The sequence below is a fragment of the Marmota flaviventris genome, chromosome 7 (assembly GCF_047511675.1).
Source record: "Marmota flaviventris isolate mMarFla1 chromosome 7, mMarFla1.hap1, whole genome shotgun sequence".
Classification (NCBI taxonomy): Eukaryota; Metazoa; Chordata; class Mammalia; order Rodentia; family Sciuridae; genus Marmota; species Marmota flaviventris.
This window is the reverse complement of record NC_092504.1, coordinates 67,162,076-67,188,239: the sequence shown is the minus strand read 5'-3', so window position 1 is coordinate 67,188,239 and position 26,164 is coordinate 67,162,076. Positions and strand designations below refer to the sequence as shown.

Genomic DNA, 26,164 nt, shown 5'->3' with positions numbered 1-26,164 from the left:
GTGCTGAGTGAAAGGGAAAAATAATTTTCCTCTAAGGATTTAAAACCACTTGGCAATTAAAAAGAATGAACTACTTATAAACACAACATGGATTAACCTCAAAAACATTATGCAGAGAATTCAAAACCACAAGACAGCCTTTGTTTGGGTTTCCAGGCTAAGTAAGGTCTCTCACATTTACATGGCCAAATAAACTTCAAGCCAATAATTTAGTTTAAAGTAATCCTGGATGGATACTGACCTTGTGCTCACATGGGTGAACTATACAGGGTGAAGGGCCAGAGAGTAAATATTTGCGGTTTTGTGGGCCAAAGGGCAACTGCACAACTTTGCTATTGTAAGGCAAAAGCAGATAGAGATCTACATTGACAAATGGGTGCAGCTGTCTTCCAACAAAAGTTTATTTACAAAACAGGTGGAGGGCAGGATTGGGCCCATGGGCTGTAGTTTACCAATCCTTATTGTAGAATCCTGAGAGAAGAAGATAAAATTCCAAAAAAAAAAAAAAACTGAGCATCATGAAAATACTCTAAACACACAAATAAATAAGACTCCATGACCAAGAAGCAACAGAAAAAAGGCACAAAATAAGATGATAAAAGGGGGAAGAACCAAAGAGGAAGTAGTGAAATTCTGGGTAAACACAGACCATACCCAATGACAAGGCTGATGACGTCAACAGGGGCAGTGTCAATTCGTGGGATTACAATTCATGATATCATAATATCACGTACATTGAGGGGAGATGGCTGAAATTCAAGTTCTAAGATCCTTATATTTTTCAGGAGAGTTAGGAAAATGATTGACTTTAGACTACAACAAGCATGCAAGTCGAAATTTTTAAAGTAACAGCATGATAAAAATAAGGCTATTAATCTCCAATTCACATAGATAAAATAAGTGGAAGTAGTAATAAATTCAAAAGGGAAGAAGAAAAAAATAGAAGAGAAAGCACAAAATAAGATGATAAAATAAATCCAAAAATGTTCTTATGTTAGACTTCAATGTTGCTCTCTCACAACTGATGGGTTGTATAAAATGGCACACCAGTTTTGAAAATGGTTCAATAGTGTCTATGTTAAAATTGGGTATGCTGATACCCTACCATGCAGCTATCCTAATGCCACTAAACAATAGACTAGAGAAACTCTTGTGAGCGTCCATCAAGAAACATACAGAAGCATGTTTACAAAACAGTTTGAAAAAAATCCTAATGTCTGTCAAGATAATTAGAATAAGAAAATGACTTTTCCTGCCTTTGGGGATACAGTCAAGTTCTACTTATTAGTCTGGGTAATGAGTACACAGGTATTTGTTGTTACATTGCCCTTAAAGTGGACCTGCTTACTTTCACATGCACTTTTGTATTTTCTATTTTCTTTTTTACCATCAATAAAAAGACAAGGGAAAATCAGATAAGTGTAAAAGCTGCGAAGCCAATAAGTACCAGAGCCACAACTACAGCATGTTTTGACTATCTTATTACCTTTATCATCATTGAGAAAATGATAATACCAAATACTAATAGAATCCACTAGGAACATGTGTTAAAAACCAAAAGCAAATCAGGTATAATGCTGCAAGCCTGTAATCCCAACTACTAGGGAGGCTGAAGAAGTTCAAGGCCAGCCCCCGCAGCAACTTAGCCAGAATTTGTCTCTAAAAAAAGGAGGGGGGTGCTGGGGATGTAACCCAGAGCACCCCTGTCAAAGCCTCTTCACTCATACTGCAAATAAAAAGAGCACACTTTTGTCAACATTATTATTAGGGACTCCAATCTACAGTACCAATCCCATACCCCAGCCTTGCCCCTACCTCCCATCACAACCTACTCTGTCCAATCAGGAGGTGGTTTAGGTCAATAATAAGATATTTCAGAAACAAAGACTGAGAGCAGCTGTGACCCCAAAAGGTAGTCCTCATGATCACATATTATCTGTGATTACAAGAAACCAACAAACATTATATGTTAAGGTATCAACAGAATGCTCAAAGTGCCACATACACACGGAGAGGGTGGTCAGGCCACGAAGATGATGTTGACTATGGCTTGGGAAGTTGTTTATACAGGAAAACCTTCCTGGAGACTGTCCTTTGCACCCAACTGCCATTCAGAACCATTTCCCTATGCTCTTGAGTGTATTTACTGCTTCACACATGGCTGCTCATCCAACCCCAGCATGTGCCATGGCATTTCAGAAGCCACTGGCACTCCTAAACCTTGTTGTGTGTACTTATGGCCTACAGCCAGGACAAAGAGTCAGAAAGAAGTTGGGGGCGGGAGGGTAATTTCAAGGCTCAGTTCATCAATCTATGCAAGGATTAGATGGAATGATGCTGATGAGATTTTTCTACCAAATCCTGTCTACCCTTGATATCTCACTACAATCATTGTCCTGAAAACTCAGGAGTACTAAACTCTATAGACACAAGACTTCCAAAGTGGGAATCTTGAGCTAAATCTTATCAAGACTTGCTTTCCAGAAACATGTTTTCAGTAAAATGACAATTGCAAGCAACTTGAAAATTCACTGTGTACATCAAAGACCTACAGGAAGAGAAAGTTCTGACCAAGCTAGCATCAGACTGCCCAATGAATACACAACAGCTTTGTTGTTTTCATGGTGCTTAGACACATCCGTGTCCAAACAAAATACCATTAGCTATTTTATTAGCTTTTCTGAGAAGTGAGCTAATAAAATAGATCTCTTAATTCAAGCTATACTGAATATGAAAAGAAGAAAAAGGAACTTTTCTGAGGGAAAAAACAAATAAAACAAAGGGTCATCTCAACATATTTGAATTTGATGATTCCTGGTCAAGATCACCCCAACAGTTTGAAGAAGAGGCAACAGAGAAAGAGAGTGGGGATATGAGAACAGAAAGGTGCTGACCACGAGGAAAACCTGTTTACAAATTTTTCTTTGGGATCAAATCCTACTAGCTAGATGAGAAGAGTACACACTGATGGGGCCATGCCAGGCCTGCCTGGCTAGTCTTTTAGGTGTAATTGTCTGGGTTCACCTGCAAAATATCTTAAGTCTGGGACTTTGTTCAAGGGCAGAGTCCACAGGGCCAGACTCCAAATAATTAAAAGGGGAAAAAAAGACTAGTGGCTGATGTTCTAGTTTCCTAAGTGTTCCACTCCAATAAAATTTGAGTATGTCACTGAAATGAAAACAATCCTTGTTTATAATAAGAAGGAATTTAATTCACTCAAAACCAGAAGGTAGAGGGGAGGAGGAAATAATGCAACACATGTTTAAAAATATAAAATTTATTTATGTTCATGGTAAGACAGTTCACATTCTGTACAAGGTTACCAGGAGAGATAATACTCAAGAGTTTACAGTGGTATTATATTGCTATCCAACATTGCTTATGCTATTTGAGTTAGGGAATGCTTATTTCCCCCCTTTAAAAATATTTAAGGCTCAGTTTCCAAAAGGTAATGATACCACTTGTTTTTCTGCTTAAAAGACCAGGAAGATCTGAGAATAAACCACTAAGGGTGGGAGGGTGAGGGGCGGCTTTCACTCATTCATACTGAAGATACCCAATGTGACTTTTTTTTTAAGGTTCCTTATATTTGAAAATGTGTTTGGTTACAAAAACAAACAAGTTGGTAGATGGAAGGGGATCTTTAGCATACACACAAGAAAAACTAACTAAGCTATTAATCACCATTGCTGCTTGAAATGTGTTGTGAGTCTCCTTTACATAAATACACACACACCTTTACTTCCATTCAATTTTTCTTTGGTGAAGCTTACCAAATAGTATTCCTGTCCCAACACACTAGTGAAAAAATAATTTATACTTCCTTTTTGCTTTCTGGTCAGGTCACCACAAAGTTGTCCTTCACCCTAAAATACAATGTTCCATTTTTCTTTTCAACTTTGCGGTAACACAGAACCCCAATGGTAACCTCACATTGTTGTGTGATCCCCGTTGTGTAAGTGAGAAAAAGCAAATTGTGGACACAGATAGTTGGGATAGTTTCCAAGAATTTACCCTATGAACGAGGTTCAAATACTCCCTAGAAGCACTTGCCCCTATAAAAATATTTCATTCAATCACCAATGACACCATCATTTTACAAAAGGCAGAATCTGTTTTGCCTCAGTCAACTACCTTACAATTCATGAGGCTAGTGCTCCAACAGCCTCAGGAAAGCCACAACAGGTCACCTATTGGTTCTGCCTCTGGCATAAAGAGGTAGAGACAATCATCCTGTAGAAAATATTAACAATAAACAAAACAAAATAATAAAATGAAACAAACCCCCCTCCCCAAAAAACACTTCACTTCTAAGGTAGTTCTGGGAAGCCAAGTTTATCTACAGGGTAGCATCAGGGGTGGCCTCAGTCTGATTCCAAGTTGGGAGATCCGTTGCCCACAATCATTTTGCTATAATTCTTCTGCTGCTCTTCCTTAAAGGTGTCCTTCACCTTTGCTCTCTTGAGCCCTCCATCCCTGGGAGAAGAAAGGTAAATTATAAAAGATATTCTCTGGTAATGATGTAGAAGGGTCACGTGTTAATATTGTATCATGGCACTTAGGCAACTGGTCAGCAAGGGGGCAAAGGGCCCTGGATCTGGAAGCAGGCAGACCACATTTCAACCTCAATCTACCAATACACATTATTTTAAGGAAGGACGATCTCCCTAATGTTTGGTTAAAGTAAAGAAAGATACGTCCTCTACTTAGTTTCTTTTTAGAAGTTAGGGCTGCTGCATTCAATATTTGAATTAAAACCTGGATTATGAAAACCAGGATTTATTTCTCTATTTTTTTTTCCTTAAGGAAAACAAATATTGTTTTTTCATCCACCTGTGTCTTACCGGAAAACTATACAAATGTTTTAAAATATACCTACAAGAAATGGTAAGAATGATGTGTATATGTGTGCAGATACACAAGTTAATCATTATTTAAATCTAATCCCATGTTTATTAAGATTTGTTCCTAGACAAACACTATATTTCTAGTATCTGCAATTTACCATGTTCCAAACAGACTTGGGCTAAAAACAACGAAATCATAAATTGCATCCCACCAGCAGTTAGTCTCTAAGAAAGCATCATCCCCTCATTCAGAGCCTGTGAATCTCCCCAGAGTGGTGAATCGCAGACCTGCCTGGGTTAAGAGGACTCTTCCTGCCTTTCCTTCTCTGGACTACTCAAAGAAACAACAAACTGAAGAGCTGGGAAGAAACAGGGGGCCACCCTCTCCCTACAGTTCTAATTCTTAGATTTTAACTGTTAGGCGCAGTGCAGACTGAGAGGCGCTTACTTTATACTGTGAATGTTTAATTTTTCACCCCGTTAGCACCAGTGTTTACCAAGGGCTTTCTGATGGTGATGAGTGATCACAGGTTAGCTAATGAACTCGATGCCATGAGAACAGAACTTGACCTCCATGCAGACGACTGCCTGAGACCAGCACAAAGTTCTGGCTTGTAAAGTCAAACCTAAGGGACAGCCACTAGCAAGCCCTCAATTTAAATGTAGACCACAGTCCACAAACTGCGCAGAGGGGTCAGTTGTGGGAAGTTTCCATGAAATGAAAAACATCTTTAGGTCCCCAGGATTGTCCATAAAGCCTTTTTTATCCAAATGAATTGCCTCTAGCTAATTCATAGCATTTGCATGAATTCTGAACAGTGTGAGCTAAGGAAGGGAAGGAGAGTCAGAAGGACCTTTTCTCCTTCTGTGAGGTCCAGGATAAAAATGAGCAAAAATTTTAAGTTAGAGATGTTTGTCTATGAGAAGCCTGACATTATTTTTGTATACCTCTCCTTCCAAACACCCAAACACCCAGTAAACCTCACGCTGCTCTAAGTACCCCAACCGTGAGGTGTTACCTCTAGAGACTTCAGTCTTCCTCTATTCCCCTTTAAAATGGCAGTAAATTAGTTCTTAAGAAAAAAAAAAAAAGCAATAGCTATATGTAAGAACCAGTTTAAGATCACACAACAGTTTTCATTCAATCTACAAAAAAAAAAATGTCAATTTAGCCAGGCATGATTACATGCACAACTGTAATCCCAACAACTTGGGAAGCTGAGGCAGGAGGATCATAGGTTTGAGGCCAGTCTCAGCAATTTAGCAAGGCCCTAAGCAACATCGTGAGGCCCTGTCTCAAAACAAAAAATAAAAAGGGCTGGGGATATTGCTCAGTGAGTGCTCCTCAGTTCAATCCCTGCTACCAAAAAAAAAAAAAAAGACCCCACTAGACAGAGCTTGTGTGCTCCTTTCATCTCTCTCTCGCTCTCTCTCTCTCTCTCTCTGATTGCACAAAGATGTCATGTCAATGAGGGGAGAAAGCAGCCCTTTGCACCACAAAAGGAGACCCTCACCAGAAATGGCCACATGGCAGCATCTATAACTGTGAGAAAATAAATCTCTGCTATTTAAGACACTCAGTCTATGGTATTTTGTTATGGCAGCCCAAGCTAACTAATATACTCAACTGTATTCAGTCATTCTCAAACAAACAAAAAATGAAAGCCATATAGTCACCCTAACTAAAATATCTCACTCATTTCCTTTCTTTCAAGTTTTTAAGGTTTTCTTTAATATAGTTATAAATGGAATTAAATATGAGCAAGCTTGTCTGTAGCTCCTTGCCTCACCCTCAAATCCATTCTACATTTCTTCTTCAATAAAAGAACCCTACATTCTAGCTAAGGACATGGCCACCTACAACAAAGACTACATTCCCCAACTTCCTTTGCAGCATATATAGGCATATAACTTGAGCCCTAGCCTACTGATACAAGTGTAAGTAGCAGGTCCAACTTGCAGTGTGTGCTCTTAAAGATGGGTGAATCCCTGTTTTCAAATTTCTTCCTGCTGGCCATTTGAGTATTCACTAGGTAGATTCGGAGCAGTCATCTTAGACCATAAATTAGAAGCACTTCTTGAAGATGGTGGAGCAACACAGATTGAGCTGTTGTACCCCCCAGGACTGTCCACATTTAAGTGAGAAAGATAAACTTCTATATTAGTTAAGCCATTGTTATTTTGTATAAACCACACTCACTTTTGGCTTAGCCTGTAGCTAAATAAGTAACATTAACAGTGATTTTTAAAATTTAAAAATAATAATAATAATAATAATAATAATAATAATAATAATAATAATAATAAAACTCTTGAAAAATTTCTTACCAGGGAAGTTCAGTCAGTCCTCCTTGTACTGCAATAGCAGACTTAACCCTGTTAGCAAACTGGACTGCATCTTCTCCTTCCTGGTTGGAAAAAATATATATATTTTTTAAGTACACATTTAGGGTATAGAATTTTTAAATAACACCTTAAAATGTCTCATAATCATTTATATTTGTTTTAAAATATAAGATTCATATTTCAGCTCAAATACTTTCTATTCTGAGTCAAGCATAACAAGTATCATTTATTCTATCAAGAAAATACAGTGTTTTATTAATTTTTGAATCATGAGTATATCTTTAATATTTTTTTATTACTTTTACCCAAAATATAACATTCCATATTATCTGTAGGCTCAATAAACCAAAAACAATTGTAAAACTTTTACAGAAAAGAGTCTCTCAATATAAACTGGCTTGAATTAAAGAGCACTAAACACAGTATTTTAAAAAACAGCTAGGTGCATTGGTGCACACCTATGGTCCCAGCGACTGTGGTGGGAGGATTGCAAGTTGGAGGCCAGCCTCAGCAACTTTGCTAGGCCCTAAGCAACTTAGTGAAACACTGTCTCAAAATAAAACACAAAAAGGGCTGGGGATTGTGGCTCAGGGTACAGCACCCCTAGGTTCAGTCCCCATTACTCCCCTGAAGGAAGGAAGGAAAGAAGGAAGGAAGAAGGGAGGGAGGGGAAAGAAAGAAAAACTAATTGCTGAGAAAGCAAAAAGGCATGATGAGAACGATGAAGACACCTGGGGGTTTTTTGCCTTTATCTGATTAGACAAAGCACCAAGACCAAGTGTTATCTAAGAAATACCTCTTTAGTCATGGGGGGCATGTACCACACATCACAGACGATGGCCCAACTGGTCATCATGCGAAGTAAGTAGCTCACCATGTTGTACTTACTGCTGTTCCAAAATGCATCCCCAAATTGAGGGTTATACTGAGAAAAAAAGAAAAGAAAACATATCCCAATTGCAAACCAAGCAGTGGCTTCTCTTATTCAACTCAACGTTTTTAAGGGCAGGCCAAACAACTCTATCAGAACCCCACTTTCCTTCAATTCTTTTTGATAGAACTGATCACAAAAACTTTACCAGGCCATCTAACACCGACTAAAGCAGACTAATTTTCTAAATAGAGTACCAGAACATGGCAAAAAGAGGGTTATGTATGTGCCTATTAAATATCTGTCTCCATATGTAACTGGAAGGTCATTGAAAGCAGAGGCAGTGTCTGTTCTGATTAGCACTAAATCCTTAGCACTTAACATAGCTACACACACACAAACACACACACACACACACACACACATATATAGGAACACAGAGACAGAGCACGTGACAGTAAATGGGGCAGAGAGTAAAGAACTGATGAATCTGAGTAGAGTATGCCAGTTTCCTCATTCTTGAAATTTAAAAATTTGTAATTATATCAATAAAGTCATCCATCTAAGGCTTTTTTAAGAAATCTGTTTTAGCCGGGCACAGTGGTGCACACCTATAATCCCAGCGGCTCTGGAGGCTGAGGCAGGAAGATCACAAGCTCAAAGCCAGCCTCAGCAACTTAGTGAGGCCCTAAGCAATTTTGCAAGAATCTGTCCCTAAATAAAATATAAAAAGGGTTGGAGATTTTGCTCAGTGGCTAAGCACCCCTGGGTTTAATCCCTGGTACTAAAAAAATATATATATATATATGTTTTACCTTAATTGCAACTGGATGTATGGTTCCTCCAATTTCAAAACTTCCCTTTTTAAACATCATGACTGAAGTATTATTGATGCAGGTTCCTGCAAGGGTGGATAGGAGTGGGGAGGTTAGTCATCTTTTTAAATAAATTTTAAAATGAATTACTTTAAAAAAATTGTTTTAAGCTGGGTGCAGTGGTGCACACCTGTAATCACAGCAGCTTGGAAGGGTGAAGCAGGAGGGCAGTGAGTTCAAAGCCAGTCTCAGCAAAAGTGAGATGCTAAGCAACTTAGTGAGACTCTGTCTCTAAATAAAATACAGATTAGGCCTGGAGATATGGCTCAGTGATCGAGTGCCCCTGCCCCCTGAATTCGATCCCTGGTATCCACCCCCACAAAATATTAAATATTAAATATATGTGTGTGTGTGTGTGTGTGTGTGTGTGTGTGTTGTAGATGGACACGTGGACACAATACCTTTATTTTATTCATTTATTTGTTTTTTATGTGGAGCTGAGGATCAAACCCAGTGTCTCATATGTGCTGGGCAAACACTCTACCACTGAGCCACAACCCCAGTGCCAAGGAATTACTTTTATATAAAATACTTTAAAATAGCAAATGACAGGCATTCTAATACCATTTCACAAATCCATCCCTGCTTAAAGGAGTAAATAAACTTAAACGCTAATAGTTCTAAGCAGATTCATAATAACAAACTTTTACTTTACTATTAAATATTTATAAGTACAACTTCTCTGCAACAGGTGACAACTTTGATATAAAATACTACCCTTAAAATGACAGATAATACAGATAATACCTTTCTAAGTTTATGACCCAGAAATATTTTTAAAACAAAAAAGGGATCTCCAGCAGCACAAAATATAAATACAATAAAGTAAAAAAAAAAAAAAGTAGCATGACTCCTATCAACTCAAAAGAAAGCAGAAAATGAATAGCTCCAAAGGTTATCCCATCCTAGACTGAGAACGCCAATCCCAGAGTAACTATTCCTCACACTCCTGATCGTTTGTTGTTATCAATGATAGTTTGGCAGGCAGTCTCTGCTCTTACCTTCAGGAAAGATTAATATGGGTAGTTTTTTCTTATCAGCAATGTGTTCTTTTAGTCTGCAGAGAAAAACAAGGAATCAAAATTCTGTCTTTAAAAACGGAGTCCTTTTTGGTATTCTTCACACTCTATTAGTGTGAAAAAAAAAATGTAAAGCAAAGAGGAGAAGGGAAATAAGAAATTAGGAAAGGAAACAAACTCAAGTTGTTCCCTTTCTTTAAAAGTGTATGAAGATCTACACTATTTCAATTTCTCTAATTTCAAAGTGAATGATTTTCAATGCCTTTTGCCCACTATTAAAAAGCAACTCTAGGGGCTGGGGAGGTAGCTTAGAGGTAGAGCACTTGCCTAGCAAGTGTTAGGTCCTGGGTTCAATCCCCAGTGTGGCAGGGGGTGGGAAGGTAGTGAACTCTAGACAGTCATGTGACAGGGGGTCACCATGTCATAGCTTTCTGTTGTTCTCCATGTACTTACATTTCTTCATCTGAAAATGGAAATATTGATAACTATCTACATTATGGCTCTTAAGCAAGAGACTCCTTAAATGAGTCAGGCTGAACTTTTCTATGAAATTCATACCATAAAGCTGAGAGAGATTGACATCCTTCCAGGCTTAAAGCCTGTCCTCCTTGCAGTTGGCCCTGTATTCCCAACTCTGCTCATCAGAAGTTGGGAAAGGCTGAGGTACAGAGATCCAGCTGCCAGAGAGTCCCATTGCTAAATAATCTCAAGATAGGGAACACTTTCCAACCTGAAGCAGATTTCAACAAGTACTTTTCATTTAAGAGCATGGGCCACCTTTGTGTTTATGGGAGCAATGACCAGAAAGCCTTCAGTTAAAACCCTTGGGCAAAAAGCTGTTTCCCAGCCAAAGTTTCTGGTAGCTCCTTTCCAGCCCTAACCCCAGAGATTCTTTCTTCTGCCTTTCCATAACGATCTTCTGTAGTTTGGATAAGTGCCCCCAAAGGCCCACATATGAAAGTCGGTTGCCAGTCTGTGGCACTATTGGGTAGAGGAACTTTTAGGAGGTGGGACTTAGCAGGAGGAAGTTAGGTCATTGGGGTCCCGCTCTTGAAAGAGATACTGGGACCCTGGACTCTCCACTCCCTTTTGATTCCCAGTTGCCATGAAGTGAACAGGTTTCTTCCGCCATGTGCTTCTGCCATGATGTACTGTGCTGCCACAGACCCAAAGCAACAAGGCCAGAAACCTCAGAAACCATGAACCAAAATAAACCTTTTCTTTATTAAGTTGATTATCTCAGGGGTTTTGCCATAATGAATTAACAAAAGATCATTAGCTCCTTCTATAGCTGGATTTAAGTCCTAGCAGTCATTCAGCTAACAATCAATTATCTGTTTATTCAGCAAATAGGGATCAATTATTTTAATTTCAAGGAAGTAATTTTGAATTTTCAAAAATTCAGTAACTGGACTGTTGTCAACATCAGTATAGTGACTATACCTAAGTCATGGCAAAATAGACATAAGAGCTTTCTAATACCATCCTATATCTCATCGTGTCTTCAGAATTTTTTTTTTTTTTTAATCATGGTAAGTAACTCACCAGGAAAAAAAAAAAAAAAAACTCAAATAGGGCTCTATGTGTTTTAGTTTTGACCCATAGCTCTGTCTTCTTTGGCCAAAAGACCCAAATTCATCTGTTTTATGCTACCCAAATGAATACTGAGTCATCTCACTACTTACCTCTTAGTAACCAGGTGTCGATCCTTCATTTCTGAGCGTTCAAACCAGACATGTGGACAAGCCTTTACCATAGCTCTCTGAATAATTCCCATCAGTCCACCATGAACCTGGCCAACCTAGAAGTGCCATGAGAAAAAAAATAATAATAAAGTCAAAGCTCTCCAAAGAAAGCTTTATTTACTTATTTATTTAGTTAACTACCAATACATTTCTATTTCCTGCTCAGAGGCAAGATTAGTTGCCTTCTACTGACTGAAATTTTTAGTGTGATCAAAGCATTTGTAAGGCCATATGTAAGCAAAAATATTCTTTTTTTTTTTAATTTATTTTTTTTATTGGTTGTTCAAAACATTATAAAGCTATTGACATATCATATTTCATACATTAGATTCAAGTTGGTTATGAACTCCCAATTTTACCCCAAATACAGATTGCAGAATCACATCGGTTACACATCCACATTTTTACATAATGCCCTATTAGTAACTGTTGTATTCTGCTACCTTTCCTATCCTCTACTATCCCCCCTCCCTCCCCTCCCATCTTCTCTCTCTACCCCATCCACTGTAATTCATTTCTCTCCTTGTTTATTTTCCCATTCCCCTCACAACCTCTTATATGTAATTTTGTATAACAATGAGGGTCTCCCTCCATTACCATGCAATTTCCCTTTTCTCTCCCTTTCCATCCCACCTCATGTATCTGTTTAATGTTAATCTTTTCTTCCTGCTCTTCCTCCCTGCTCTGTTCTTAGTTGCTCTCATTATATCAAAGAAGACATTTGGTATTTGTTTTTTAGGGATTGGCTAGCTTCACTAAGCATAATCTGCTCTAGTGCCATCCATTTCCCTGCAAATTCTATGATTTTGTCATTTTTTAGTGCTGCGTAATACTCCATGGTGTATAAATGCCACATTTTTTTTATCCATTCATCTATTGAAGGGCATCTGGGTTGGTTCCACAGTCTAGCTATTGTGAATTGTGCTGCTATGAACATCGATGTAGCAGTATCCCTGTAGTACGCTCTTTTAAGGTCTTCAGGGAATAGTCCGAGAAGGGCAATAGCTGGGTCAAATGGTGGTTCCATTCCCAGCTTTCCCAGGAATCTCCATACTGCTTTCCAGATTGGCCGCACCAGTTTGCAGTCCCACCAGCAATGTACAAGAGTACCCTTTTCCCCACATCCTCGCCAGCACTTGTTGTTGTTTGACTTCATAATGGCTGCCAATCTTACTGGAGTGAGATGGTATCTTAGGGTGGTTTTGATTTGCATTTCTCTGACTGCTAGAGATGGTGAGCATTTTTTCATGTACTTGTTGATCGATTGTATGTCCTCCTCTGAGAAGTGTCTGTTCAGGTCTTTGGCCCATTTGTTGATTGGGTTATTTGTTTTCTTATTGTTTAATTTTTTGAGTTCTTTGTATACTCTGGATATTAGGGCTCTATCTGAAGTGTGAGGAGTAAAAATTTGTTCCCATGATGTAGGCTCCCTATTTACCTCTTTTATTGTTTCTCTTGCTGAGAGAAAACTTTTCAGTTTAAGTAAGTCCCATTTGTTGATTCTTGTTATCAACTTTTGTGCTATGGGTGTCCTATTAAGGAATTTGGAGCCCGACCCTACAATATGTAGATCGGCACCAACTTTTTCTTCTATCAGACGCAGAGTCTCTGATTTGATATCTAGCTCCTTGATCCACTTTGAGTTAACTTTTGTGCATGGCGAGAGGAGGGGATTCAGTTTCATTTTGTTGCATATGGATTTCCAGTTTTCCCAGCACCATTTGTTGAAGATGCTATCCTCCCTCCATTGCATGCTTTTAGCTCCTTTATCAAATATAAGATAGTTGTAGCTTTCTTTATTAGCAGCTTTTAATTATAAGTCATGTTGCTACACCCTAGATATTCTCTAGTTTTCAAAAACAGAGGTGCTTCAACTTAGTCAAAGTTAGAGAAATACAAATTAAAACTTTTCTGAAATACCATTTTAAGCCCCTCAAACTGACAAAGATTTAACAGCTTAACAGTTCACTCTGATGCAAGGCTATGGGAAACAGGCACTCACACTGCCCAGGGAAAGGAGAGAGGATTATAGCACCAATGGAAGAAATGTGGCAACATCTACTGAGATCACATATTCATTTATCCTTCGTGTTAATAATTCCTCTTCTAGGAATTCAACCTGAAGATACACATTCAAATAAATGAAAACACATATGCACTACCCATGTTGACAGCAGCATAGTTCACAATTACCAAACTATGGAACCAGCCTATGTCTATCAATAGAGGAATGGATAAAGAATATGCGGCACATATATACAATTAGGTTTTATTCTGTCAAAAAGAATGAAATTATGCCAGGCGTGATGGTGCGCACCTGTAATCCCAGCGACTCAGGAGGCTGAGGCAGAAGGATTGCAAGTTCAAAGCCAGGCTCAGCAATTGAGCCAGGCACTAAGCAACTCAGTGAGACCCTGTCTCTAAATTAAATATGAAAAAGGGCTTGGGATGTGGCTCAGTGGTTCAATCCCCAGTACCAAAAAAGAAAAAAAAAAAAGAAAAGAAATTATGTCATTTGGAGGAAAATAAATGGAACTTGAGAACATTACATTAAGCAAAATAAGCCAAACTTAGAAGGTTAAGTGTTGTATGTTTTCTCTCATATGTGGAGATTAAAGAGGAAAAAGGGTAAGAAAAGTTTGTGGCCTGGGAAATCTCATGAAAAATAAAGGGAAATCAGTTAGAAAGAAGAAAAGGACTGGGGCAGGCAAGAGGGAATACTGGGGAATGATACTGACCAAATTATTTTATTATTTTATGTGCATGTATAAGTATGTAACAATAAATCCCACCATTATGTACAACTTTAATGCACTAATAAAAATATGGAAAAAGGACTGGTGATACAGCTCAATTGGTAGAGGGTTTGTCTTACATGCACAAGGCCGTGGCTATAATCCCCAGCACCACCAAAAAAATTTTAAAAAAAGGGAAAAAAGAAAAAGAAAATACATATACAATTAATCACAGTATTACTTATTATTTTAAAACATTGGAAACTATCTAAATATAGGAAATTGATGAATAAACAATGGTCTATACATACAGTAGAAAAACAGCAAAGTTGATCTCTATAACTGATAAAAAGTGATTTCCAAGAGATAAGTGAAAAAGCAAAAGAACAAGTAAGTAACCTTTGGACTAAGACCAAAGAGGAAATGATACATATGCTTTTACTTATCTCGACAAAAAGAAATACAGAAAGGATAACCAAAACCAATGAAATTGGGAACTTAAAAGGAAGAAAGGAGTCCAGGGATTTAAATTAATGAAAGAAAAGCAATGTGAAATAACAGAATTTAAAATGGAATATAATAATATAAGTAGTATGATGTATCACCATCATCATTCTGTAAGAATAAGAAGAAACTGGAAGAGTTGTTACTGGTTTTGACAGAAACTAGGTATATGGAGGCATAGTATGAACAAGTTAATAAAATCTTTCTACATTTTCTGATTTTCCAAACATGTGAATGCATTATTTTCAAACTATACAAATAAATTAAGTTGGGGCAGGGTGTGGGGGAGGAAGGAAGGAATGGGAGAGATGGACATGGAGGGGGTGACATGTCTCTGAGTATACCTTTTTTTATGGAGGCATGTTAATAGCCTACATGTTCCAAAAAAAATAAAAAATAAACCAGTAAGGATTGGGATAACAAACTGAAAGCAAGTTGAAGGAAATTAACTCAATAATGTGTCAAATGAATGAAAGAACAGCACTGAAGGAAGAGGAACAATCCAAGACACTTGCAAAGATTGTATCTTTGTACCCTCCATCTTGGAAGGCATAGAAAGAAATGCAAAACATCCTAAACTCTTCTTCTTCTTCTTCTTTATTTTATTTATTTATTTTTTGGTTTATTGTAGTAAAACAGATAAAGCAATTCTGAAACTATTTTAAATGGATTACAAGATTATGAAAATGAGTAAATATGTTGATTTTGTAAGGAATTAGAGTTTTCACTATTAAAAAAAGGGAAAGCAAGATAGAACCATATAAACTAAATGTATTGGTATAGACTCAGATTTCCAATTTAAATTTAGAAACAAATATTAAATATAAATATATTTGTGCAAGGCACAGGAGCACATACTCGTCACTCTAGCTCTTTGGGAAGCTGAGGCAAGAAGATGGAAAGGCCATCCTGGGCAACTTGGTAAGACCTTGTCTCAAAAATAAAAAATAAATTAATAAAAAGCAGGACTTGGGGCCAGGGTTGTGGCTCAGTGGTAAAGCATCTGCCTACAATGCATGAGGCATTTGGTTCAATCCCCGGCACTACATAAAAAATAAATAAATAAACAAATAAAATAAAGGTATTGTGTCCATCTACAACTAAAAATCAAATCAAAAGTAGGACTGGGGGGAGCTGTGGCTCAGTGGTAGGCACTTGCCTAGCACACAGGAGGCCCTGGGTTCAAACCCTAGCACTGAAAAAAAATCAAAAAACAAACAAAAACTGTCTTCTATTTTAAAAAGTGAAAATTTTTTAAAAAATTATTTGTTCTTTTTAGTTATACATGACAGTAGAATGTATTTTGACACATTGTACATGCATGGAGTATAACTTCCCATTCTTGTGGTTGTACATGATGTACAGTTAACACTGGTCGTATACTCTATATGAACACAGGAGAGTTATGTCTGATTCATTCTATTGTCTTTCCTATTGTCATCCCCTTTCCCATCCTTTCATTCTCCTTAATCCAAAGTACTTCTATTCTTCCCCATACCCTCTCATTGTGTGTTAGCATCCTCATATCAAACAGAACATTCAGCCTTTGGTTTTTGGGAGATTGGCTTATTTTACTTAGCATGACACTCTTCAGTCCCATCCATTTACCAGCAAATGCCATAAAAAAATGAAAAAAATTTCTATGATATTAAATCAAGACAAGGGGCTGGGGCTGGGGCTCAGTGGTAGCGCACTTGCCTGGCATGTGTGAGGCACTGGATTCAATTCTCAGCACCACATATAAATAAATAAATAAAGATCTATCAACAACTAAAAATCAATTAGGAAAAAAGACAAATATTTTTCACCTTACAGTGAGAGGGCTAGAACACAAGAACTCAAGTGATAAAGTAAATGAGGCATTACGAATATGAATATGTAAATGTATATAAAAGGTATATGTAATATCCTTTATTATAACAACTTTTCTGTATGCTTAAAAATATTTATAATTTTTTTAGAAGGAAAAATAGTTTAGAAAAGTCATTGAGTGAAACAATGGATATGTTAATTAGGTTGATTTAAAGATTCCAAAGTATATGCGTACCAAACATCATTCTGTACACAATAAATTTATATAGTTTTTGTCAATTAAAATAAGTTAATTTAGTCCAGACTCAGTGGCACACGCCTGTAATCCCAGCGACTCAGGAGGCTAAGGCAGGAAGATCGCAAGTTCAAAACCAGCCTCAGCAAAAAGCAAGGCCCTAAGCAACTCGGCAAGACCCTGTCTCTAAATAAAGTACAAAATAAGTCTGGGGATGTGGCTCAGTGGTCGAGTGTCCCTGAGTTCAATCCCTGGTACCAAAAAAGTAAATAAATAAATAAATAAGTTAATTTAAAAAACAATAAATCATTGAGAGAAAAATCTTTAATGGTGCTCTGATAAGTAGTTTATTTAGCCAGTTATGACTTCCTCAGGTCAGCAATACCATTTCCTTCAACTTCTGCCTTGTACTACCTCCAATTAAGTACCATTGGTCTTATATTTCTATCACTTGACCCCCTAGACAATTTGCAGTTGCAAATCTTTGCTTTGCTTAAACCTCACCCCCAACCCCAGTACTGAGGATTAAACCCAGGGGATGCTCTACCACTGAGTTACATATATCTCCAGCCCTTTTTTTTTTTTTTATTTTGAGACAGCATTTCACTAAATTGCTGAGGTTTGCCTCAAACTTTCAATCCTCCTGTCTTAGCCTCCCAAGATGCTGAGATCACAGGTGTGTACCCTGTAGTTATAAGGCGTTTTTAAACCTTGGCTATTAATGGAATTACAGTTATTTATGATCAAAAAGTATGGATGGTACCAACAAAATTCTGAGGCCCTGAGTCATGAATGCATTATTCTCAACTTTGTTGATCAGGAAATAGAAGAAATATAGTCTCAGAAACACAAAATTATGATTAAGCAGTGCTAGTGTGATATGTCTCCCAGAAATCAATATTGGAAATTTAATTGCCAATGTGACTGTATTAAGAGATGGGGCTTAAATGGGAGTGTCTAGATAAAATAAATAATAAAATAAATTAATGCCATTATAAAAAGGGCTCTCAAGAGCAGTCTGTTACATCTTGGCTCTTCCACTTCTACCATGTGATAACATTGGTGAAATATAACCCACCTGCTCTCTCTGAAGTCCAACCCACCAGCAAGAGAATATGAACAGATCCGCCAGGACCTTTGTGCAAGCATTCTGTTCCACACTCCACCTCAGGTCATGGTTAACTACCATGAAGAAAAGTACATCTTCCATTATTGTCTAGAATTCATCTGACACGTAAAAGAGATGCAGGAACTCTCAACAAATATTTCATGGCAATAGAAAACAAATATTTGAAAAAAAATGCCAGAATGTGGTTTTGTGCATCCCCATGAAAGGGTATTTTAAAGCTTGGTTTTACTATGTGCTTTGTGGTTTGTTAGTAGGGTTGTTCTGTTTTCTTTACCTTTCTTTTCTTTTGAGTCTGTGGATAAGATCTGAGAAAGATGGCATAGTATAAATATTTGCCTTTCTTGCTAGAGCCTCATTAAAGAGTCAGATTTTTTTAAATTGCATATACATCCCTGAAGGAAGAAAGAACTAATTGACAGTCTAGGGGATTTGTACAACTCGAAGAAGGAAGACTCTAATGTTGCAAAGTGTTATTAAATATTGGCAGGGATTTTAGAAGCAAAATGGAATCAACTTTACCAAGTCCTACCAAGTTGAAGTATGTCTACATTTCAGTAAGTTAATTATTCACTACTTTAAATATTAATGGCTATTCTCCTTCTTTCCTTCCTTCCTTCCTCCTTCCCTCCCTTTCTTTCATTTCTTTCTTCAGGGGATTGAACCCTGGGGTGCTTTACCACTGAGATACATCCCCAGCTCCTTTTATTGTTTATTTTGACACAGGGTCTCATTGAGTTGCTGAGGCTGGCCTCAACCTTGTGATCCTCCTCAACCTCCCCAAATCACTGGGATTACAAGTGGACACCACTATGTCCAGTCTATTTTCTTTTTCTTGCACCATCTCTTCCTCATGTAAATCTAGAATGCTTTATACAACTGCAATAATATAACCCAAATTTCTAATAAGAGACTAATTTTCAAATTTATCAAAAAGGATAACAAATTTGAGCAAATCATAAAATACACAACCACCAGAATTACCAATGGACTGCTCTTACCATAGCATAACATCCATCTGTGGTCAAGATCAAAACATCTATTGGAGAGGTGTGGTTGGCAACGCAAATGCCTCCCTTCTGGGGTCTGTACTGCCTGCAATTACAAACAATGGTAAGTACTAACCCTCAGAAAACAGCCATTGTTTTGCAGAAAAGCATGGAGAGGCTCATTTTTTAAAGTATATTTGGAGGTACAGGAGACTATCTTAAAAGGTTATTTATAGGAAATAGGGTAAGGAGGCCTATGACTTTCCCTTTATAATTCCTAAATTTTTGCTTACTTAATTGAAAGTATTTTCATATGATTTTGATCTTCATAAATACCACTTTTACTGGCTTCATGGTGATTCAGAGAGTAAATCTTTACCATGGCTTCCTCCCTCTTCTCCCACTACAGCAGAGGTCAGCAAACTTTTTTGATAAGAGACAAAGAGTAAATACTTCAGATTGCACAGGCCAAACAATCCCTGCCACAATTACTCAGCTCTACTGTTGTGGCACAAAGGCCACATAAGATAATATGCAAATAAATGAGCATGTCTGGGTTCCAATAAAGCTTTATTTACAAAAGACAGAAAGAGTGTCAGATATGGCCTGTAGGCCCATACTTTTGTTTGCCTATCTCTGCCCTAGAGTTAAATGAGAGTTGACACCAATAAAGTAAAGTATTTTTGTCAGGCTTATTCATAGAAGAGGGAAACAAACACATAATGACTTTAGCAGATTTTCCTTAAAATTAGGAGCACTTCTATAATAAGTTAGGATCACCTATCTATGTCATTAAAGCACGTTTTCTGTAGAAGATGTCTCCTCTGATCATACTTCTGTCTGAGATTTTCTTCTATTTCTTACCTTAAAACTCATAGCCCAATAGATAAATCACATAATTTAAAAAATTTTAAGGGGCCTTTATGTTGGTAACACATGGTAAAAATCAATTGGTTTTCTGAATGTTTCCCTTCTACAAATGAGTCAGAAAGACACCGTCAGCCAAAAAGAGATGTTTGCTCTAAAACTTTTAAAACAATGATTTTTTAATTAACTAAAATTGAATTCACAGAAATATAATTTAAAAGCAATTAGAATAATTATCATTTAGCTAATAGCCTTCCTTAGCTACCTTTATACTCTTTGTTTGGGGGTGAGGGAAGGAGAATGTAGTATTTTCTTTTAAGGATCAGTTATGGAATTTTAGAAGTGGCAAAACTAAAACCAAAAAGGGACCCCCTGGATTCCAACAACATCATAAGCCTGTGAATTTCATTTTCTAAGTCAGAACTGGCTCAAAACTGGAAACTTATTATATAATAAACTTATTATATATACACAACCAGTCTCAGAGCTCCCATTTCTTCCATGTAAAATGGGGTAACATGCCCATCCCATAGCGTTGACCTGTGAGAAGCACAGGGCCTGGTCTGAACTTCCTAACTGCACAGTTAGGACACTCACTTGTTATGATAATGGATGGTGCCAGAGAGAGATCTCACGCAGATCCGACAGCAAGTCAGATGTACCAGTTCACTCAGCCAGTTTTTGAGTCTGAAAGAATAAAAATCATTTTATTGTGCAGTAATGGGCTTTCCTAAGAAACAATACAAGAAAATCTTTAATGTGCTCATTCACAACAGCATCCTGTGTTCTATTCCATTGAAAAAGCACAGTACAATTCTTACAATCTCATTGATACATCTGGTATTAGATGGCAAAAGTTTACCAAGAAAATAGATAGAAACCCCAATAGAAAATAGTTCCCTCTCTCCTTTGAAGAAACTTCTTTTGATTTATATGGAAGCACAATGGGAAAAAAATCAAAGAATGAGTATGAAGATGAAGTGAGCAGAATTCTAAAAAGTGGGTTGATATGATGAATTCAATGCAATATGTAGGCACTAAGCAAATACTGTCTTTGTAGACACAGCTAGGAAAAGGGAGAGTTTTATTTTATGACTGGATGGAAGGAAACATTTCACCTGCCGTCTGGCAACTGCCCAACCAGTGTAGTTCCTATAACCAGCAAACTGATGCCAATAAAAGCCAGAGTAACCCTGAAAAAGAAAATAAAAGAAAAATTAATGCAAAATTTGTCAAATAGTAGGTAAATAACCTAAGGGGAAATAATCTAAAGATTCATAAATAAAGTGTAAATGAATTGTACAGCATCCTCATTATGGAATATGATATATCAGGCCGGGCATGGTGTTGCACACCAGCAATCCCAGTCACTTGGGAGGCTGAGGTGGAAGGGTTGCAAGTTTGAGGCCAACCTCAGCAATTTACTGAGGTCTTGTCTCAAAATAAAAAAAATAAAAAGGAATGGGGATACAGTTCAGTGGTGATGTGCCCCTGGGCTCAATCCCCAGTACCAAAAAAAAGTTGATAAAGCTAAAGATTATGACATGATTCTATTGAGTGTTGTGTGATACATTTTGAATGGAGAAGAGCAAAGTTTTGAAATAATTGTGTGGCATATGATACCACTTTCAAAGTAATAAGCATATATGTGTAACTACTCTTTCTCTCTCTCTCTCTCTCTCTCTCTCTCTCTCTCTCTCTCTCTCTATATATATATATATATATATATATATATATATATATATTTAGTACTATTTAATATAGAAAATTAGCTTTTATATATATAGAGAGAGGGGGGGCCTGAAAATTTCTTAACAAAACTAAAGTTCAATCTATGTAATCATTAAAGGGCTAAGATAGTTATGAAGCCTTTCTCATACTAACACCAAAACATGCCACTAGGTAGGAATCTTTTAATGCAAAGCTAACTATTGTCCCTTTGCATGGCTCAAGATGACTTAGAATTAGAAAACAAGGTGACTGATAATACCTCTAATCTCCATGTAGACATTTTCTCATTTTTGAAAAGTGCTTGTTATGTACATTCTGATCACTTTAACAAAGGAAATAGTTATTTCTAGAAATGCAAATAGAATTACTCAAAAAGATGAGGTTGAGATTTAAAATCCTTCTAAAGCAAATAGGATTTAGATTAAAAGTAAGAATCAATAGCTTAATGGTATTTTATTAATAAGATTCCTTAAACCATTTTACTTTGTCAGATGAGAAAGCAGGAACTTTAGATTATCTCACTGGCCTCTCAAATCGAACCAGAGGTCTGTTTGTATCTTCTAGTTCTCAAGAGAGCCTTCCCATGTTTTGCTGAATATATAAGGTATCAATAACCTGATGGAAGGAAACGCCATTGCAGTCAGAAGGACCCTGTGGGTCTGGGAGCTACCTGAGGTCCAGGGTCAGCAATAGCAAATCTCTCCAGTGTCAAGGTGGTTTGCTCCTTATTTGTATATATCTATACCTCCTGACCAGATGTTGAGAGCACAAAATAGTTTATCTTAACCCATCTCAGATCTTACATTAGATGATGATAAAATAACAGCTAACACTATGTGCCAGGCAATATTCTAAGTACTTAACACATTTATCCATCCCAAAAACTCCATGAGGCAATAACATTATCAACATCTCTATTCAACAGATGAAGAAACTGAGACAAAGAAAGGTTAAATAACTTACCTAACGTTATAGAGCCAATGGACAGCAAAGCCAGAATTTCAAACCCAGCAGTTTGGCTCCATAATTCATGCTCCTAATAATTATGTTACTGTCTCTCACTAGCTTATCATTTTTATTATTTAACAAATCAGTTTAGGATTATTTAATATAGAAAATTAGCTTAAGGCAGTAATATCAACCTGGTTGGGGAAACACTCTATCAACACATCTGAGCATGTACCCCTAGTATATTTAAGAATGACAATATATTCCACTGTACTGACATCAATGCCATTATAAAATACCTGCAAATATGAAGAATGTAAAAAAATATATAAATTTTTTAAAATTTTATTTTCAGTCAGTGTCTCAACAAGTTGCCTTAGCTAGCTTTGAACTTGAGATCCTCCTACCTCAGCCCATCTGGTCACTGATGCTACAGGTGTGTGCCACCAAGCCCAGTTTAGAGATATTTTTATTTTTTTAAACATAGTATTTAAAAATTATATATAAATATTAATGTAGAAAATGTTTTTCTCTCACTCAAAATATTAATTATAAATAATAAATGTTATCAATTATATTTTGAGTGTTAACCTATAACCTTTTTGAATGTTAAGCTATAACTCGTTAAGGTGTTAAATCTTCTGAAGTCATGGTTTAACATCTTTTGACATAACAGTTTGAAGGTCATAACCAGATGCCATATTTTCATGTTAGTCACTAACACAGTAATGAAACCATTGTTTAATTATGTAAAACTTTTCAAATAATGTTTTTCATCTTTCCCTAATAAGAATCACTCCTTTTTACATATTAAATCAGAAAGGGTTGCATTATAATGTTGTCTAGCAATTGAGTTCAAAATAATTGAAACTGAATTATTTTTTTCCTAGATTAACAAGCCAGAAAATTCCTAACGTAAGCCAACATGAGCATTCTCCTGGATAAGTTCAGATAAGTTATCTTCCAGTGAGATCAGACACAAATTTTCAGTTACAATCTGTTTAAGAGCTTTATTGAGATACAGATCACATACATATGATTCACACTTTTAAGTATCCAATTCAACAATTTGGGGCATAGTCAGAGTTGTGCAACCGTCACAATTAATTTTAGTATAATCTGTTTTTTTAAATGCTCAATTTGTCACATTTGCTTCTTCTACAAATCATTTACAATGATTTGTACTCAGAGTAGGTACCAATTCTGCCATTTTCCTTTTGTTCCTGTATATTTACATTATAGGACTATCTAAAATCTGTGGTTTATTTACAAAAGTTTTCATGTCAATCATCTCTTTTGTGAGCACTAGTTTAGTCTAAACTAGATAGCAGAATCATAACCACATTTGCTGGGCCTTCACAGCATAGTGAAGTCTAACCAACAACAAATGAGGCATCTTAAGCACTCCATGTTATAAAATTTCTCACCCTTCCCCAAGGTTACCTCGGATACACTGCCTGATCTATGAACCAGAATATGCAAGAACTAATTCATATATTAAACTTTACTGAACTTTCACTTCTTTAAGAATAAAATGGTAGTTCTAATTATAAAAAGAATGGAAGCGTCTAACAAAAATTCTAGTGTTTCCTTCCTGTGTGACAATGAATTGTCATGTGCATTCTCAGAGCACATGAACCCCTCACAGGAAGCACTAGCTTAAGTTTTAAGCAAAATTGGCTGGGCACGGTGGCACACACCTGTAATCCTGGCAGCTTGGGAGGCTGAGGCAGGAGGATCACAAGTTCAAAGACAGCCTCAGCAAAAGTGAGGTCCTAAGCAACTCAGTGAGACCCTGTCTCTAAATAAAATACAAAATAGGGCTGGGGATATGATTGAGTGGTCGAGTGCCCCTAGTTCATTCCCTGGTACCCCCCTGCAAAAAAAAAAATTAAAAAAAGGTTTAAGCATACTTGTATGTGACAAGTCAAGCATTATGGTGCACACTTGTAATCCCAGTGACTAGGGAGGTTGAGGCAGGAGGATTGCAAGTTCCAGCAATTTAGTGAGGACCTAAGCAACTTAGGTACTCTGTCTCAAAAAATTAAAAAGGCCAAGGATGTGGACTCAGTGGTTCAGTGTAGCACTCCTGTGTTCAATCCCTAGTACCACCAAAATGAAAAGTGTCTGCAAATCCCTGAAGTTCACTTTGTTATTACAGCTGAAGTGATTCCCAAAGACTACTGTGCTCCAGTGTTGAGACACTGAGAATATGAACAAAAGAAAACAGAAAGAACTTCTTGGAGATCAGCACTTGTCTATACTTAAGCAAGCCTTCCGCTGTAATAAATCTGAATGAGGCAAGTATAAGCCACCCTAGGGATGGTAAAGAGGTTTCAACTCTTGTGCCAATGTTAGTTGGCTGACAGCAACTGCCTGGAAAGCTCTGTTGAGAGGATGCCAAGGCCATGTCCCAGAAAATGAAGCAAGACCATCAGCTGCAAGGCTGTGGGCATGCCTACTCTTGCCATCATCATGCTAAATAGATTCTTGGCCACTGCTGCTTCACCCCACTGCCCAGGGTCTTCTACACTTGTGTTCCACACTGTGAATCCAGTAAGCAGGCTTGAGGTTACCTCCTCATCAGGAAGAACTCAAGCCTAGAAGCAGAAGGGTATCCAGGTAGGGAAATTGCCAATAAGGGAAACGAATGATCATAATGGAATTGGATGAATGGACTCAACTCTTCCCAATGGCTCTGTGATAACCACTCTTGACTTTTTTCTTTCCTAGGTAGCTTTGAAGTACTACAGACTAGCAAAGAAAGGCAGTGGCTCTGGGTAAATGTTATATTTTGGTTGACACTCTGGTAAATATTGAACTACAAATCATCTCTCTTCATTCTAACTTCCCACCTTCCCTTTTCTAGCCAGCCTCAAATTATCTATGACTGCAAAAACAAAGTGGATCCAGATTGTAAGCTACATATTGAATTCTGAACACACACCTTCATCTAGAGAAAAAAATATGCAGAGGCCACATTCTGTGGCGTTTCTAAGCGGGAAGAGGTGGAATTAGTACCACAATATTCATAAGTGATGAAAATAGAAAGGTGAACTCATTATATCAATAAATTATCAGGCAGGTGACTTACCTCAGAGGTAGTAGGACACAATAGCGTACTATGACGCCCAACACCCACACCATAGTGAGCCGAGGACTGATGTACTGGAAATTTATATTGGTTCTTGTGAGGAGATTCCATGACACTAGCTCCTCTGAGGAGAACCTCTGGGTCACTTCATCTTCTACAATGGCTTCCAATCCCTTCTTGGAGAAATAAAACACGTCAGACAGCTCAAAGTCCCTTCCTCGCAGACCAGAGAGCCCTTTTTCCATGGGTGACTCATCTCTTTGGATAATACCTTAAAAGAAAGCATCAGGATATGAGAAAATGCCGTAGGACAGAAGAACAACCAACCAAAGAGGCAATGTTAACTGTATAGAATAAGGAAAACAAGTTTAATGGGTGACATGAAGATTGCAAAAATGAGACCAGCGATTGCAGTGGAAA

The 26,164-nt window shown here is 37.3% G+C and overlaps 1 protein-coding gene across 1 annotated transcript in view; it reads right to left on the bottom strand.

Annotated features, from left to right (window-relative positions):
• Window positions 1-3,261: 3,261 nt before the first annotated feature.
• Gpat3 (glycerol-3-phosphate acyltransferase 3) overlaps window positions 3,262-26,164 on the bottom strand; it is a 60,883-nt gene continuing 37,980 nt past the window's right edge. The window contains exons 4-13 of the mRNA XM_027939822.3: window positions 25,745-26,015; window positions 21,090-21,164; window positions 20,569-20,658; window positions 19,117-19,210; window positions 11,644-11,759; window positions 9,941-9,996; window positions 8,880-8,965; window positions 7,990-8,118; window positions 7,176-7,255; window positions 3,262-4,476 (exon numbers count right to left, since the gene is read on the bottom strand). Coding sequence (XP_027795623.1) covers window positions 4,365-4,476; window positions 7,176-7,255; window positions 7,990-8,118; window positions 8,880-8,965; window positions 9,941-9,996; window positions 11,644-11,759; window positions 19,117-19,210; window positions 20,569-20,658; window positions 21,090-21,164; window positions 25,745-26,015 — 1,109 coding nt within the window. The 3' untranslated portion in view covers window positions 3,262-4,364. The remainder of the gene's footprint in view (window positions 4,477-7,175; window positions 7,256-7,989; window positions 8,119-8,879; window positions 8,966-9,940; window positions 9,997-11,643; window positions 11,760-19,116; window positions 19,211-20,568; window positions 20,659-21,089; window positions 21,165-25,744; window positions 26,016-26,164) is intronic.